The 18226-nt window shown below is 48.5% G+C and overlaps 1 protein-coding gene across 2 annotated transcripts in view; it reads right to left on the bottom strand.

The window, feature by feature from the left end:
- SLC25A13 (solute carrier family 25 member 13) overlaps positions 1 to 18226 on the bottom strand; it is a 1524563-nt gene that overhangs the window by 856081 nt on the left and 650256 nt on the right. For both annotated transcript variants that reach the window (XM_069648547.1, XM_069648546.1), the window contains exon 6: positions 12036 to 12182. In XM_069648547.1, the coding sequence (XP_069504648.1) occupies positions 12036 to 12182 (147 nt within the window). The remainder of the gene's footprint in view (positions 1 to 12035; positions 12183 to 18226) is intronic.

Below are 18226 nucleotides of genomic sequence, written 5' to 3'. Positions count from 1 at the left end.
TCTCGGCGCGCCTCGACTCTTTGGAGTTTCTGTTCTTTTGGTTCTACGAACTTGTTCATTTGTGAAGTTAAAGTCCATCGTGATGTCTACCTCTTCTTCCACCCCACGTCCGGGCTTCAAGAAGTGCGGGGACTGCGGGTCCAAGATGTCGGTGACGGACTCGCACAACGCCTGCCTCTGGTGCCTCGGGGAGGCCCATGACACGGATGATTGTGTCACTGCCAGTCGCTTACGCCCAAAGCCTTGCGGGAGCGCAAGAGGAAACTGTTGGTCGGTAAGGTGTCCAAGCCCCGGAAGTCGAGGTCTGCAGGGCTTTCGACGGACGATTCGGGGGGCGACTCTTCACATCGTCATCGGAAGTCCAGTGGGTCTCGGTCCCGGAGTGGGTCCTGCCTCTTCGAGGCACTCCCGGAAACGCTGTTATCGGTCGCCTTCCCCATCCTCATCCGAGGACTCTGCCTGTCGGTGGGTCGCTTAGCCCACCAAGCATGCAACTCCGTAGGAATGGGCTTCCTTCGGTAAGAAAATGCTAGCGATTCTCGAATCGCAGGGCACTGGTCTGGACGCGCCTCCGAGTGGTGTCGGTCGTGATCGGACTAGAGACACCGCTCGTACGCCTTTGGGCTCGGGTGGTCGGCACGATTCGCGGGAGCGGTCCCGCTCGAACAAGGGGAATTGTTCTAGTGACACCCGTTCCATGTCCCGGTCCTCGACGCGCTCGAGACCGTGTGAGCCTGTGATGTCTTCGAGGAAGTCGTCAACGTCTGTGGCGCCGAGGTCGTCTAGGGACTCTCTCGAGGCTCCGCCTCCGAGGAAGTCGTCGATGCCATCGGCGCCCAGGATGTCTAGGGACACGCTCAGGGCTCCGCCCTTGAGGCCCGTGTCGACGCCGTCGATGCTGTCAGCACCGCGTTCGGCGTCAACGCTGATTCACTCAACGCCCTCGACGACTTTTGAGGCCGTTTTGACGAGGGTACCCCGGGGCACGGTGGAACCCCCTAGAAAGGCTTTGGCCAAGGTCAAGTATGACTTTGTTCCCCATTCTGTGCCCACTTTCTGCCTTCTTGAGTACATTTTGGAGATGTGTGAGGGTTCTGACGATGGCATGGTTCTTGATACGGTGCCAGTTGAGATTCTCTCCGGCCATAGCCAGATTGAGGACCTGCATCAGTCCCTACACGACGCCAGTGGTCTGGACACCTCTCCGGAGGTGGAGTTTTGTAGGCCTGAGCCTGGCACCCATGCCGAATCCTCGTACCGGTGCCTTATGTCTAGGGTCACCGAGTACTTGGGGTGGTCTGCTCCACCAGGGGATTTTCTTCAGGATGACCTCACGGATATCCTCGACTAAGGTCCACCAACTGACCCGGTACTGCCATTCCATATGGCTCTACAGAGGAGGGTGGCGGCGACTTGGACTGCTCTGGAGAGTCTCCCGGCAGTGGGCAAGTCTTTGCCGCGAAAATACCGCCCAGCCAGTAGCGACGACTGCTACTTGACCAAGCACCCCACTCTGGAGAGTTTGGTGGTGCAGGCGGCTACGGCCCCAGCAAAGCAGGCGTTGTATCCTACCATCCCTCCTGATAGGGACAAAAAGCGTTTTGATGGTTGGGCGAAGTAAGTGTTTTCTTCAGGGGGTATGGCTCTTCAGGCGACCAACTCTGTATGTGCCTTGTCACTTTTCAGGCACACACTGTGGAACTGTGTTTCCTTAGCGGCTGAACATATTCCCGAAGGGGACGAACGGGATGGTTTTCTTGCTATGGTCCAGGATGGCAAGGATGCCATGTGTGAGGCCGTTCAGTCGGGTTTGGACATGGCAGATTGCGTCAGCCGGTCCATGGCGGCGAGCACCGTAATACGCAGGTTTGCGTGGTTACAGAAGTCAGGGTTTGCTCCTGATGTGCAGGCCCGGCTCCTCAACATGCCCTTTGACGGTGAACATCTTTTTGGCAGCAAGGCTGACGAGAGCCTTGCGAACCTGCAGCAAAGTTATTGGGTGTTGCAGTTCGCCAACCTATGCCTTTTTGTCCTAGGGGACAGCAAAGGAGGGGAGGTTCCTTTTGTTATTACTCATCCTTTGGTAAAGCGAGAGGAGCTGCCAGTCAAAGGGGCCACCGTAGGAGTGCCAGAGGTGCAAAGCAGGGTATTCGAGGTGCCAAGGCCGCTCGGGCACTTGCCTCTTTGCCCCCAGGCAACGCCGCAGCCGCTTCAGCTCGGTCATGAAGCCATGTCCCACGGTTCGCTGATTGGGGGAAGGCTGGCGCAGCATCTTGTCGAATGGTGTGCCATTACTTGAGATGTGTGGGTTCTGGAGATAATAGCCCACGGCTACTGTCTTCCCTTTCGGCATAGGCCTCACGACAATCCACCAGGGAATCTCTTGTTGCAGAGTCTGGATCCGCTCCTTGTGCAGGAGGTTCAAGCCCTGCTGGAGAAAGGCGCCATAGAACTGGTGCCTGTAGCGGAGAGGAACAAGGGATGGTATTCCCCTTATTTTTTGATTGAGACCCATCATGGACTTGCGCGGTTTGAACAAACTCCTCAGGAAGGACAAGTTCAAGATGGTTACTCTTTCTCAAGTCCTTCAGGCCCTTCAACTTCAGGACTGGTTGGTGTCTCTCGACCTCAAGGACGCGTATTTTCATGTGCCGATCCATCCAAAGCACAAGAAGTACCTGAGGTTCACAGTTGGCGACTCGCACTTTCAGTTTCGGGTCCTGCCGTTCGGATTGACCTCCGCCCGAGGGTCTTCACCAAGCTCAAGGTAGTGTTGGCAGCGCATCTCAGGAAAGGGGGGATTCACGTCTACCACTACCTGGACGATTGGTTGATCAGGGCGCGCTCTCCCGAGCAAGTCCTGGATCATCTGTCCATCACCTGCCACTCCCTCCACAAGCTGGGCTTCTCCCTCAACTTAAAGAAGTCCCACTTGACGCCAACTCAAAGGCTCCAGTACATCGGAGCAGTGCTCGACACGTCCCTGGGGCAGTGTTTTCCTCCCCAGGTGGGGGCTCATCACATTCAGGAGATGGTGCACAAGTTTCAGCATGCCCAGAGTCTCCCAGCGTTCGAGTTCTTGAGATTGCTCGGCCTCATGGCATCCTGCATTCTTCTGGTGCCAGAGGCCAGGTTGCGGATGAGATGTTTGCAATGGACACTCAAGCTCCAATGGTCTCAGTCCTCCGACAGTATGTCGGACCCTGTTCAGGTACTGTCCTCGGTCGCCCAGGACCTTCTGTGGTGGGCCGTCGAAGGCAATCTGATGAAGGAGGCTCCTTTTTGGCTACCCTGGCCGGAGGTGACGATCGTGACGGACACATCCCTCACGGGATGGGGAGCTCATGCCAACGAGTTGACAGTCAGCGGTCGTTGGTCTCCGTCGGAGTCCAGAATCCATATCAATCTGTTGGAGCTGAGGGCCGTCAGGCTTGCCCTGAGAGCTTTTCTTGTGGCGTTATTACTTGTTTTATCACCCTTGCTCTGTTAAATATGGTACAACCTACTGGTTTCAATACGACTTTCTCAAATTCATCCATGTTTGTCCTGTCTAATCGACCCGTTTCACTCTTAATCCATTTTCCATAAAATAGTGCGCGCAGTGATACATAACATGCTGTATTAAGTGGTAATGGCTGTACATACCAACCTATTCCTTTTCCGCCATGCTGGGGTAAATGCGTGCAGACCCAGCAGTTAGTCTTCTTCAAGATTGAGTGAGTCATATTCATAATCAAAAGCAATGTGTTGTTACAATAACCTTCCCGGTGTCTTTCTTCTATTGGAGGGACCAGACGGTCTGTGACAGATGCGTTTGTGGCCGGCAAAAGAGAACTCAATGGGTATACGATCTCCAGATACCATAATACTGGGATAATGGTACATAGAATACTGAGAAATGTCATACTCATTAGCATTACTTTTTTACAGCAATTCTTTCTATATTTCTTTATAGTCTCTATATCTTTTACATCATCAGCGTTGGTGCACTTCTAGAGCCTACATCTAGAAGTGCATCCGCACTGTTGATTGATCACACAGTACCTGGAGCCATAAGGTACAACCTGCATACTCAAAATCGAAAGTGATCGAATCTTTGCAGTGTTGTTGTTGCCTCTATTCCCATCACGGATGAATTGGGAATCGGAGGCCTAGGGAAGTGGAGCGTGGGGGCTGTACCAATCTGGGAGCTCTGGAACGCGGCTTCCTGGTGCTATCTTTGAAAAATAAAAAAATCCATTTGTCGATCACCCCGTGCGAACAAGCGGGGCGCTTATGGTACACAGGCAATTGATGATTGCTCTGGAGTTTTTTTAGCAATGTGCAGGAGCACGATAATCTTGCCTTACGCTTAGCAATTCAGGCTGCTGAGAAATGGCTGAAACACTTTGTTAACATTTTCAAATTCGTTGGTGTTTCAACGGGTGCTGCTGTGAAACGTATTCACGACGAACATTGTTGCAGAAGAAGAGTCACGCATGATGCCCATACCTGATTGCGCCACCTCCTGCACCAACGCTGATGATGTAAAAGATATAGAGACTATAAAGAAATATAGAAAGAATTGCTGTAAAAAAGTAATGCTAATGATTATGACATTTCTCAGTATTCTATGTACCGTTATCCCAGTATTATGGTATCTGGAGATCGTATACCCATTGAGTTCTCTTTTGCCGGCCACAAACGCATCTGTCACAGACAGTCCGGTCCCTCCAATAGAAGAAAGACACAGGGAAGGTTATGGTAACAACACATTGCTTTTGATTATGAATATGACTCACTCAATCTTGAAGAAGACTAACTGCTGGGTCTGCACGCATTTACCCCAGCATGGCGGAAAAGGAATAGGTTGGTATGTACAGCCATTACCACTTAATACAGCATGTTATGTATCACTGCGCGCACTATTTTATGGAAAATGGATTAAGAGTGAAACGGGTCGATTAGACAGGACAAACATGGATGAATTTGAGAAAGTCGTAATGAAACCAGTAGGTTGTACCATATTTAACAGAGAAAGGGTGATAAAACAAGTAGTAACGCCACAAGACAAGACTGTATGTGCCTATTAAGTCATCTGTAATAACGTTTCACATGAACCCAGTAGGGAACAAAGATGTAGTGCCCCCGTCATTTACAATAAATTACAGTCCTCGCACTGTTCCATTTTGCTTACGAAAGAAAGGTTCCTATCCAGTAGGGACATTTGATAGATGCACGAATATTGCAGTACTTGAGAGAGAAGAAGAACCGATATTTGTAGGTGACCCAGTTTATTTTGTATGTCGAGAAAAATCTTATCCCTGGCTACCTAGAAATTGGGGTGGAACATGTTACTTAGGAATCCCTTTTCCCTGGGGTATTCCTTTCCCGAACATCAGATATATCTAAATTATTTAGATCACGGCCTCGGCGGGATGATGAAGCAGGATTTATTGCGAGGGAGACATAGCAAAATCATTTATACCATTTTGGGGCCAAGCAATAAATTCATATAATATAAGAAGATTGTCAAGAATTCTAGAAAAATCGATAAATGGAACAACTGACATACTGTATACTATGACCCAAGAAGAGAAGGCAATTAGATTAATGACACTTCAGAATAGAATGGCTCTTGATATAGTTTTGGCTGACCGTGGAGGTGTTTGTCAGCGTGTTGCGTATTTGTAAGTGACTCCTCCCCTACGATTTTTGAGGCAATAAAAAAGTTACACGTCCTAAGCTCTGACCTCCCACCCCCCCCCCACCCCCCGACAGGTGGTTGGGAACTGAATATAAGTTCCTGGTTTTGGGAGTTATTACGCTCATGGGGATGGAAATTAGTTGCAATTTTAGCAACAGTGATCGGAATTTTCCTAGCATGTTGGTGTTGCATAAACTGTCTGCCAATCATTTGCACTGAAATAAGTGAGGAATGCATACACATGCTGACAGAAAAAAGAACTCCCAAAGTGGATACGAATGCAAATAACGAAACACAAACTATGAAAGAGTTTATGTCCACTGATATTGATGATGACGATTACAGTAGTATGCGTAATTCAGAATTAGATACTTGGTCAGCGGAGGATGCGATGTATGGTTGATGCATTTAGCTTACGGCCAAGAGGAGGGTTTGTTAGTCTAGAAAAAATATCCTACCATAGTATAGACGGTGTATTATGTTGGCCGAAAACCAACCGCATCATTTGCCCCGCATTACCGGGACAGACTCGTCTGCATAACCAGAGAGCGTCCATTTTATGACACAGAATCCGCCATGCTGCCATTTGCTTTCTTGCTTTCGGTTCAAACGCTTTGCAAACATGAATTTAATTTAGTTCTGCTCCAGCACGGAGCAAGGCCACAAGTTAAGTATGTGAGACCGACCCAAACAAATACATTGGTTGCCTCCCTCACAAGTCGTTGAAGGCGAGCAGAGAGGCATTTAATCACCAAGCAGGTGCCAGCTAGTCTCGCTGGGACGTCAGAAACTGTAGAAATAGACAGCTAGAGGGGTCACTATGACACCCCTGTGTTACTGCACTGAGGGTGCTGTGTAACGCATATCACAAAAACACATGAAACCCTATGGAGTAAAAGACCCCATAGCCCATTAAACACTTCTAGATCCAAAGAAACACACTCAAATCATGTCCAAGAGTGAGGGTAAGAGAGTCTCACTCTTGGCAGGAGAAAAAAATAAACCCCAAAAATCCAGCAAAGCTGCTGGGGGACTCACTAGGTTAGGAAATTCAGCCTAAACAGAGAATTCTCCCCAACAGCGTGCCACAATCGCGAGGGCGTTGGCCGCCTTGATGGTCGTCGCTGCGGATGAGATGACCCGTCGTCCCATGGCGTCCAGCTTCTTCCCCTTGCCGTCCGGTGGGGAAGTGGAAGTTGATGCTGTCGCCTCTGCTGATTTCTTCTTGGCCACCGCGGAGACAACCAAATCCGGGGACGGCAGTGCTCTGAGGCACATAGGAGTGGAGTCTGGGACCCGGTACTTCTTCTCGTACCGGTCCCTCTTCGCAGGGGCCGTGGACGGGTTCTTCAGCAGGGACAGTCCTTCGTCCCAGATGTCATCCAGTAACGGGACTGAGAGGACGGTCTTCCTCTTGGGACTCCCGTCGTTGGTAGAGGAAACCTTCCTTCTTCTGCTCTTCGGGGCATAGCTGGAAAAGCCCCGATGCCCTGGCAATCATGGCGTGAAAAGAGCCAATTTCGTCGGGGGGTGGGGGACCTGGGCAAGGGGTGATGGGAGATTCATCCCATCATCACCACTGTCGTCCGTCCCCGTCATCGCCGTCTCCGGTCCATCCCTCGGTGTAGGGGATGGAGGTAGAGGATGGAAGGGAGGGGGAGGATGGATTCCCCTCAGCTTGTTCGGTGGGCTCCCCGACGGTCCAGGCGCCGCTGGATCGTCCGCTGGGGGTAAGGGCAACCTTGTCCTTATCTCCGTAAACAGGGTCTGCAAAGCCATCAAGCTTGCTCCTGAATTGTCCTGTGGCGTAGGCATCGGTTGCAACGGAAGCAACGGCTGGGGCACGGGGTCCTCCGCTTCCTCCACAGCCCGTGGCTCCTCGTCGGCTCCACCATTGCTCTCCATGTCCACCTCTCGTCGGGATCCCTCCCGTAGGCCTCAAACTTCTTGTCCAGGATAGCTTTAGCGCCAGCCAGCACATCCTCTGAGGTGGTATCTGTGTCCGTTATGGCTACCATGCCCCCCCCCTCTTTCTCGTCTCGGGGTTTCACGTGGGGATCTTCTCGATAGGCTGGAAAGATGATTCCCTCTGGGCTGGCAGGGAAACTCTAGGCCCAGAAGTCGTCCCCACTGGAGTAGCCTCCACAGGCTTCGCCAGGGCCGCCACAACCCCTTCAATCGAGGCCTTCGCCGGGTGAATCGGGGCCTTCACGACCTTGGGCGCGTCTCAGGCCTTCACCTTAGGGGTATGGTCACCGCCTCACCCCCTCTTGGCTTTCTCCGTCAGGACCAACCAGAACTTCTCCCGAAACTTACCCGGATTCTCTGACTTCCTCCCCGCCCCTCCCCCTGAGCCAGAGCGTTGGCTCGTGGATAATGGCTTTGGTGACATCGCACCCTGCCCGGCAGCCGAGGAGCCTGAACCAACGGCGCTTCCGGTGCCCACGGACTCGGAGTGCTTTGCCTTTTGGTGGGCCCCCGTCGTCGGAGCACCCTCAAAGGTCTTAGAAGACTGCTCAGACCTCTTCTTCTCACCTGCTGCTGGGCTCTTCATCTCCAGCCAGTCAGCAAGTAGTTTATGATGGTCCTTCATGGTCCGACGGACATGTTCTTGCAGAACGCACAATCCTCCTCCACGTGCGAATTGTCGGCGAGTAGGCAGTAGAGGCACCGAGAGTTCTCATCCTCAAAGAAGTTCTGCAGTCCACATCCGGGGCAGTTCCTGAGCAGTTTCGATCCAGTAGGCGTCGAATCTCCTTTATCCTGAGCCATGTCTGAATCATGGTAGGCCTCAAAGGTCTTCCGGAATACTCCAAGAAGTGTAATTCGATGAAAATCCACCCTTCAGGGGTGTAGAAAATTCCCAAACAGGTCCCCGTTGATCAGAAGAACCACCGGTGGAGCTTGAGGCTCGGATTGACCAAAAAAATAGTAAACTCTTCGAAAAAACGCAATACGCAGTAAAAGCTCGAGAGCTAAAGCACGAGGACACCCAAAACTTGAACGTGCAGTAAAAATCTGAAGATGGCTGCCAGATGAGGGGCTTAGGTAGAGAGCAGTCATTGTCTGGGGGCAGTATAACCCAGAGACCAGTGATTGGTTACTAGTAGAAAGACAGTTCAGAAACGAAACTGAAACTGATTTTTTCTTTACCAAGGATTCCCAGCCTGACGACGGGGAATATTCATGAGCATGTGAATCCTGCCAGACCCCATGCTGGAGAATATTCCCTGTTATCAGGCCGTGAATCCTCAGTAAGAAAAGAAAAGCAGCATTGCTTTAAAAGCTTGAATACTGTCTTTCACCTATTATCCAATCACTGAAGCTTGGGTCATACTGCACACACCCAATGACTGTCATCTCCTTGAGTCCCGCCCCTGGTGGGAATCTTGAGATTGGAAGCACATGAGGTGCCAGTATAAACCCAGAAGAGCCACAGCAGGTAGGGAGGGAAGGTTTGCATGCCAATCCATGCCAGACCCATGCTGAAGAACAACAGTTACAGGTAAGTAACTTGTTCCTTCACCAGCAGAAAACTGAGCACTGTGAGGATGTCTGGAGATAACTCTCGGGATTTGCGGAGGGGGACCTGGGCCTGCCAGAAGAATGCTGATGAGTCTCAACTGGCTCGTATGTCTTGCCGAAACCACGCCTACAGGGCTGTAGCCACCTGCTTCTACGCACTCATGTCGTGTGTTGTCGTCTGAGCTAGTATAAATGGCAAAAGGACCTACTGCGCTCTCTGCGAACTTGTCTCCTGGTCTAGCCACTTCCCTCAGGGCTATAGACATGACTAGCGTCTTACTGACTGGGTAGTGGCTGTCAATGAAGCAATAGTCATGGGCCTTGGCGGCAGCAAAAACCCCTGCAGCAGGTTTTGCCAGCAGCTTTTCCTTGCTCGTCGACGAGGTGGCCGTTGACTAAGCAGCCAGCGATGAGGTAGCCGGTGACGCCTTTGACGAAGATGAGCCCACTGCAGCCGAAGATTAAGTAACCGTCGACAGTGGTCTGGTCGGCATAGACGTGGCAAAACTTTCTTGTAGCTGTTGATGTAACCGTAGGAGTGGGAGTCGCAGAGGGCTTCGAAGAGGGTTCCTTTTGGGAGTGCTTCTTCAGTTTCCCCTGTGATGAAGCACTGCGCTTTGAGGACTTTGTGCCGGCCACCGGTAAGCTCATCGTAGGCGGACAAGGCGTTGGAGAGTGGAGCCCTCCAGGGGTACCTCCTTGGCTGATCTGGATCTTTTACCAGGTGGAGAGCACTGTGGATTGTGTCCCAATCTGGGCTTTGCCTGAGCATGCCCAGAGGCCACTCCAGGGCCCCTGTCCTCTTTCAACCAAGACTCCAACAGTCGGTAGCGGCCCTTCTTAGTTTTGGACCAAAAACTTCGGCAGATGTCGCAATGGTCCTCTTCAGGGTCGGGATGCAGACAGAGACATCTAGTGCGTTTGTTCTCCACATAGATGTTTCGCAAGCCACACCGGGAGCAGAGAATTAAGAAATTTCTCCTCCCTTCCTCTGACATGGCGAGGCGAAGTAGGCCTCGGTAGGCCTTTCCACTTGACACGTTGAGTAGACTTTCGAAACTTAACTGGCAACAGAGACCCGTTACCGGAGCTGACTAGTGGTCAGCAGTCTTTGAAATTTCACAAGAAAAATTTAAATTTCCATTGAAAAAATTAAAGATTTCTAGCGAAAAAACCCAGTAGAGCAAAACTTGAGCACTCTCTGCACGGAAACATGCAGTACAAATCTGAATCTGGTCACCGGGGGCAGTATGACCCCGGTCTTCAGTGATTGGATAATAGGTGAAAGGCAGTATTCAAGGTTTTAAAGCAAAACTGCTTTTCTTTTATTACCGAGGATTCCCAGCCTGACGATGGGGAATATTCATAAGTAGACGCCATGCCGGAGAATTAGCCAGACGCACTTAATAAAAATAAAAAATAAATTAAAAGTAGATCTTCCTCCTACCACCATCACTACTGAGCCCATGATGTTTTATAAGACTTTGCCCCCTTCTTCCAGCCTCCATCGGGTGGAGTGGGGATCATGTGTGGCAGTTCGAATGGGGCACTTGTGACTCATACTTTTCTGGGACTAGATGGATCTCGATTGCAACTTTGAGAACCACGTCTGCCACAATGAAGTACCCAATTCCCTCTTGTTCTTCAAGCTGCTGGCTCTCTTGGGCACATTGTTGTCCGATTGCGGATCAGATTCAGCATCTGCACTAGCAGGACTGAACATACTAGTGGTATCTTTCCTGCGGGAACGTCAACCCTCGATCTTTCTTAAAGGGGCGGTAATAGTGAACATAATCTCTTTTGCAACCCCAGCATCTACCAAACTCCATTAAACAGGACATTTTGTCACAACATACAATGCTTGTACTCAAGATCATTGTCTCATCTACGCTCTAGGCCCCTCCCTGTATCAGATGAGTGACAGAACATCAAAAGTAGCCAGAACGAACAGAGAATTATTCTACTTCAGACCATCCAAAAATGTGTCACACCTTTGCTCACAACCATCAATTTAGCAAGCTCACAGACAGAGGCCCTTACCCCAGGGAATGGTCTTCAGATATATGTGGCCTTATTAGGACCAGAAATGTGATATGTGGAAGGTTTTGAATTATTCTTAACCACTGGCATTTCTCTGGGCAAGCTTCCACACTACTGTTTTTAGCCTGGCCGTGCAAATGCACAATCACAGTACATATTTTTATATATTCAAATCAGTATAAAACTGCCAAAAAACTGCTAGGCTATGTCCCCTCTGCATGGAAACAAAAGCAACCCCAGACAAGTTTCCACCAGTGTGTGTTCCCTTCTAGTAATAACAGAGCCAGTAATGAGGGGGCCACAAAAATAGTACTTCATGTTGGGCAGCATAGCATACAACTCGTGTTTATTTTTTTTTAACTCTTTGTATTAGATTTTACAACATATTTAACCATTCCCCCAACAATCCCTCCTTCCTCCCCCCCCTCATTCTCCCCCCCCCCAACTCTTGTGCTTATTTAATCCACTTTGTTGTGCTCAAAAGATTTCCATCATCTCAAATTATTGTTTCTTTCTTTTTGAAGTTCCCATTCAAGATAGTCACACTCTATTATGTTCTACGCTGCCTGAAAATAAATCCCCAACAGGGATGTCTTTATTCCTGAAGAAATGCTGTGGCAATGCATATTCATGTGTTGTTGTGTGTCTGCCTGGTTTCACCAACACAGAAAATCCCTGGTGGCCAAGAAATACATCCAATCAGACACAACATATTTTCAACTGTACTTTAAAGGCATAAGGGTATGATAAATGGGACTTTCGAGAGAAAGCTTGTTTCACTTACAGCTACTAGACATTGTTCCACGAACGGAGTCAACACGTGCGGTCGGATGGTGACCATGATATCCCGAAAGTCCATTGCATTAACTGTTCCTGTGTGGTCATTGTCGCGTTGAACAAAAGCTTGCCTTGCATGCTCCAGCTGTATCTCCTGCAAAGAAACAATCAGATCACTTCAATGCTGGTTTGGTGGGAACAGAAAAGAAATGGGCAAATGTGTACAAGGAGAATCGAAAAGCACATACTTGATAACCCAAGTACAGTTGTTTTTAATTTGATACTGTGCCTATAGTCACCAGTGTTTAGTCGTACAGCATGTAGCATATATTTATGTCAACTTCGCAGCTTATTTTTGCTTGTGGCTGTTTAAGATTTTGCATAAGAAGATCTGTAATATTAGATCGTTTCAGGGCAGGGTTCGAAATTAAGGGGAGCTGGGAGCAGTTTAGCTCCATCTTGTAGTCTAGAAGAGCCTGGTTAGCTTGGCACCAACAGCTACCAGGAGCTACTTTTGGCCCTCCACGCGAACTGATGTTGAACAAGCACACCTATGTGAATTTAACTCTGTGCCTTTAGGACAATCTCAAGTAAACATTAGGACATCTCTATGCAAAATGTAAGTCATAGGGGATCATAAATAATGGACACAATTATATACGTTTGCTTCATATGCAAAAGTCAGACCTGCAAAACACTACGTACTAGATCTTTGTTTTTCAGTGTTAGCTCCTGATGAGGGCTAATGGTGGATCCAGGAGCGCCTTTTAGCTCCTGTTTATCTAATCTCAATTTCGATCCTTGCAGCATGACTCCAGAGCATAGAGAAGAAATTAATAATGCCTTCTGCTATGCCTAACGCGGTGCAGCGATCCAAAGAGACCTTTTTTAAATGTGCACATACCAAGATGTGGCCAATTTACTGCATGTGGACTTTAACTGTATTTAATACAGGACATATATTCAAAGACTTTCTGGGACTCAAAAGCGTAACACATCCAACTAGCTGACCATTTCAGGTTAAACTGTTCGCAAAATAAATAACTTGTGGCAACAGCGAGAAACTGCATGTATATGGACTAGGACAAGGTATGCCCCATACAAATTCCATTGTTACCATCTGTAATTGCTTTTCTGATATAAGCAAAGAAAGGGAGCATACAATTACACCGTCATGCCTTGACAATAAGAAATAGTAAGAAAGACACCAACAATTGTATATTCCTAATGCATTGGTGAGATTTCCAAATAGGTACAAGAAATGCGGAATTTGTGCAAAAATAAAGAGAGAATTGAATTGTTTAGGGAAAGGCAAGAATATCTCTGCCTCGACCTCTGACTGTTTGTGCATTACTGTCCCTGTCCATGCTGCTAGGGATATTGTGGTCACGTTTGAGCTGGTTCTGGAAAGAACTGCTTATAGCCAAGTGATGACTGCCCTCAAGCTTTTTAAATGTTTTTTTGATATATCAAAAGCTTCACCTCTCTTGAACAAGATTATTATACTGCCCTATCTCTAGGTGGAAAACAGCCACCTTGAGCCAAGAAGGTCTTTTGACCATGGCTGATAGCATCTCACCCCACTTGGAACCATCACATCATCCTAATAATGCAGGGGCATTTGCAACGCGTATGTAGTAATCAGCTTTACAATACACCTTTAGAACCATGGCATGAGTGTGCCTTCTTTCTTTCTCAGTAGAGGCGGAAGTTATAGTGACATCTCATTCCGGCTTTTGGGAGATGTAACAATCAGAGGCCTCTTTCCGGTGTTCTCAGATAAAGGGGATGTCATTCATTGCTAGCCTATACTGCTTTCTAATTCTAAAAATGTAATGCCCTGCTGTGGAGAGCAGTGTGTCCATGTTGGTTCATCATTTGTTCCATAATTGGAATTGTGGTAAGTCAGACATAGGAGGCAGACCAGAGGACATGTTTGAACAAGTTGGTTTACTAAACAAATTAAAGAAACCACCTACTCTAGGCCCTATTCCTCTAATTAATCCCTACGCTAGAAGACAACAAACAGGTTCGAGGAAGGAAGGCAGGCAGACAGGAAGGAAAGAAGGAACTAGCTTAGAATAAGGTTTACTGCCCCTCTCCCCACAGTGTTCTCAGTCACTTTACCAGCTTCATAAACTTCATAATCTGGTCACAAATTAAAATCAACAAAAGAAATGTGTCTCTGCTTTAGTTGATACAACGTCCTCATGAGATAGTCTCAATAGTTTCCAACGTGCCCCCTCTTCTGGGATGTACTCGGACCTGGATTGTTTCGTATTCAAAACAAAACTAAAAAAATGATTCCCAGATGGCCTCTGGACCAAGGACACTATGAAGAAGTGATCTCTGTCCCCTCATGCACTGAAAACCACCATAAAAAGCTGAAAAACCACTCCCTGGGTAACAGCTGGCCCACAGACGGTGCGGATTCAAGGGCCTGTCTAGGCTGGCCCTGCAGCAGACCTGGAATGTAACAGAGTGTATTAACAGTTTGCGGCAGGAAAATACAGAGGGGGAAGAGACACCAGGCTAAGCAACCAGTGAGCCACTGGCACGGTCCCAGGCCGCACACAGGCATACACCCACAGTGATTACGTCGTCGGCCCCTCAATCACCAAATCCAAGAAGCAGCAGCAGAGAGACCAACAACTGACCGGGTATCCCCGAGGCAGAGCCTAAGGCCACCCAAGGTCTGCGTAGCCCAGCGAGGGACGAGACACACCAGGAGGAGCCAAGTAGATGACAGCCCTCCGAAGGAGTGACGCAGAGACCTGCAACCCAAATCATCACCTGAAATCATCACCCCAACACTGCTCTGCGCACAAGAAGAGAGGTGGGCGAGCCCCTTATCACTCAGGGGCAACAACCGCCTTGACCCAGAAGGAGAGTTAAGTGACCCTGAAGGGGTGGCCCCCAGAGGAACGAACAGGGAGGATTTTTTTTTAAAGCAGCAGACTCACCAGAACCCACCGGGACCTCCTAGACGGGGGGGGGGGGGTCACAGGGGCAAACCTAAGCAGGATAGGGCTAAGAAAGAAGAGAGTGAAATAACTACTAAGTTTCAACAGAGGATGGGACCAGGCTAAACGCAGAGCCCATAGACTCAGGCCCCCACCCACACCCAAAATCCAGGAGATTCGAGACACAAACGGAGCATCAGCAAGGGATCCCTCCCCACAACAACAGACCAAGGCAAGATGTCAAAAAATTGAGGGATAGATTGTCAGAACCCCATGAAAGGGACTAAAAAAACACAAAGGGGCAATACAGAAAATGTGGAGGAAGGAGGGGGGGGGGGCACAGCCCGAGGTCTAGCAGGAGGCGGACAGGGACGAAGAAGAGGCCCCTCAAGAAGCGATACCAGAGAAGCAAATGGTCACACAAATGTTCCTCGAACAATGCTTCCACAATTTTAGAGATAGGATGGCAAACACTATCCTGTCCCAACTAGATAAAACAAGAGAAGACCTGGTGGGGGCATTAAAGGAAGTGAAGGGAGACTTACACACGCTCTAAGCAAGAGTGGACACAAACGAGAAAGCCCTGCAAGAGATGGCCGACAATTCTCACAAAGTGGAGGACCTGATGAAGCATTCAGCTAGAGCTACCCACAATTTGCAGATCCAAACTGAGGACCTCAAAAACAGATCGAGTACAGCGAATATAAGAATCAAAGCAATACCTGAATCGGTGCGAGACGCAGAACTGCCTCAGACGAGAAGACAAATATTCACAGACTTGGTGACGCGGTGGACCCGGCTGAAATCATGGTCGACCGGATCCATAGAGTGGGGCCAAAAGGAAATTAACCAGGTGCAAGACCCAGCAACATCCTGGTAGCCATACATGAAAACGCCCAAGAATAAAATGTCCGGGTCGCCGCAAATAGAGTAAATGATCTCAACTTTAATGGCTCTGCTATCCAACATTTTCAAGACCTCTCCCAGGTCACGCTCACTAAGAGAAGGTTGATGCGTCCAATTGTGCTGGTATTAATGAAAAGAGGAATCAAATATAGACAGACCTTCCCATTCAGCCTCCTGTTCGAGCTTGAAGGCACGCAAAGGAGAATCACATCGACAGAGAAAGGAGCAAACATCCTGAGAATAGAGATCGATTCAAGCAGCAGTGAGGCCTAGGATCCAACGAAAGAACAGTCGAAAAGAAAGGCGTGGGAATGGACCACACAAGTATCAAAGAAGAAAGCGAGGAAAAACAGGGGGGAGAGGGGCCGACGAACATCGCTGGAGAAGACCCTGCTGGAAAACGACTTCCCCAGGAAGGTGCTCCTACACGTTAAACGCAAGTCTGTGGAGAAAAAAACAGAACAAAAAGCAGGGAGGGGACACACATAGCAATTGCAGTGGGGGGTAAGAAGAGGGGGACTCTTGGTTTCGAGACATGGGTCATGGGCGACCTGCAAGGCGGTACGCTGGGAGAGGAAGGGAACCCAACCCCAGAGGAGAAGAGTCAGTAGGGGCTAGAGGCCAGTTAAGTCAACTAAGTGAGGGGGTCAGCGCGGGTCACGGAGAAGTGCCAGGTATACCGGGAGGAGAGGGTAGGAGGTGTCGGGGAAGGCCATACCGGGTCCAAGTCCAGTCATGTACGCTCCCAAACTAAGGCCAGCAATTAGAAAACCCTCAAATAATGTCTAAGGAGAAAACACTAAAAGTTTTATCATTAAAGGCCTAAACTCGCCAATAAAAAGGAAAAAACTAGAACACTACCCGTTGAGAGAAAACCCAGACCTGATCAACTTGAGAGAAACCTACATTCAAGAGAAAGACAAACATAAGATACGACTGCAAAGCTATAACCAGTTCCAACAATCAAATGACGGCCCAAAAAAGGGGAGTGGGGGGTTCTTAATAGCAGTAAGGAACAACTTAGACCTCACGATGGTAGACATCAACAGAGATACTAAAGGGAAGTACGTCGCTATACTCCTCCAGGGGAAGGGAGAGAATACCACTCTAGCTACCATATATGTACCTAACGTAAGACAAGACCGATTCATCCAAACGACACTAAAAGCACTGTATGGATTCGCGAAGGGGAGAATAATACTCACAGGTTGATGTAACCTACCATGGGACCCAGAAATCGATAGGAGTGCTAGAATCTCTTACTCCCAGAACAAACCCTCAAAGGAATTACGGGAAGAAATTGACAACCTATCCCTGGTAGACGCTTGGAGGGAAAAGAGAGGTGACACTAGGAGTAATACATTTTACTCACAATTATACAGGTCAGCATCAAGAATAGACTATATTTGGGTCTCAAGATCCCTACTAGGGCAAGTGGTGGACATAGAAGTGGGAGTAATAACACTATCTGACCATACCCCCATCACACTGAAAATTACAATGAAATAAAACTCCCTGGGGCTATGGAAATGGAAATGGAAATACCGAGCAGACATCCCCAAAGATGGGACCCTGAAAGGGGCATTACGGGAGGGGATAGAGAATTTCTTTCAAACTAAGAACAGTCAGGAAATAAGACCTCTCATGTTCTGGGACACATTCAAATCCACAATACAGGGAAAGATAATAGCGATAAAGGCCCAAAGGGACAGGAAGTGCAGATTCTTAGAGGAGGTACTCAGAAGCCAAACTGAAAGTAGTTATGCTTAAGATGGCAGCGGGGACGACAGGCAAGATCAGACGGGAATGCAGGGCAATTGGGGGCCAACTTGAAATCATAAAAACTAGCAGAGACGACCGCTCCTTAATGCACATTAGACAGAGATACATTAAAGCAAACAAAGTAGACAAGTTCCTAGCAAGGATGCTGAGAAAAGAGTAAACATAGCACCATCCTAAAAATCAAGACGCCAGAGGGGGGAGAAAGCTCCAAACAAGAATCCATTACGAGGGAATTTATGAAATACTACTCAACCCTATATAGGTCAGAAGATCCAAAGAGTCAGATCCAACTAGAATATCTGAATAACTGTAGCTTACCAAAAATATCGGACCAAGATAGGGCAGTACTTGAGAAAGACATCACCATAGAGGAAGTCTGCAAAGCCATCCCATCACTCCCACCCAATAAAGCTATAGGTCCAGATGGATTTACGACCGACTTTTATAAGCTAATCAGGGAAGGTCTGACTCCCCACCTAGCTGTCCTTTTCAACAAGCTTGGCCCAGAGGGATTTCACTGTCAATGGAAGAGACCGCAAATCGTACT

The sequence above is a fragment of the Ambystoma mexicanum genome, chromosome 2q (genome assembly GCF_040938575.1).
Source record: "Ambystoma mexicanum isolate Mex_15411 chromosome 2q, UKY_AmexF1_1, whole genome shotgun sequence".
Lineage (NCBI taxonomy): Eukaryota > Metazoa > Chordata > Amphibia > Caudata > Ambystomatidae > Ambystoma > Ambystoma mexicanum.
Note: the sequence above shows the minus strand (reverse complement) of the source record. Positions and strands in the feature narration are given on the sequence as shown.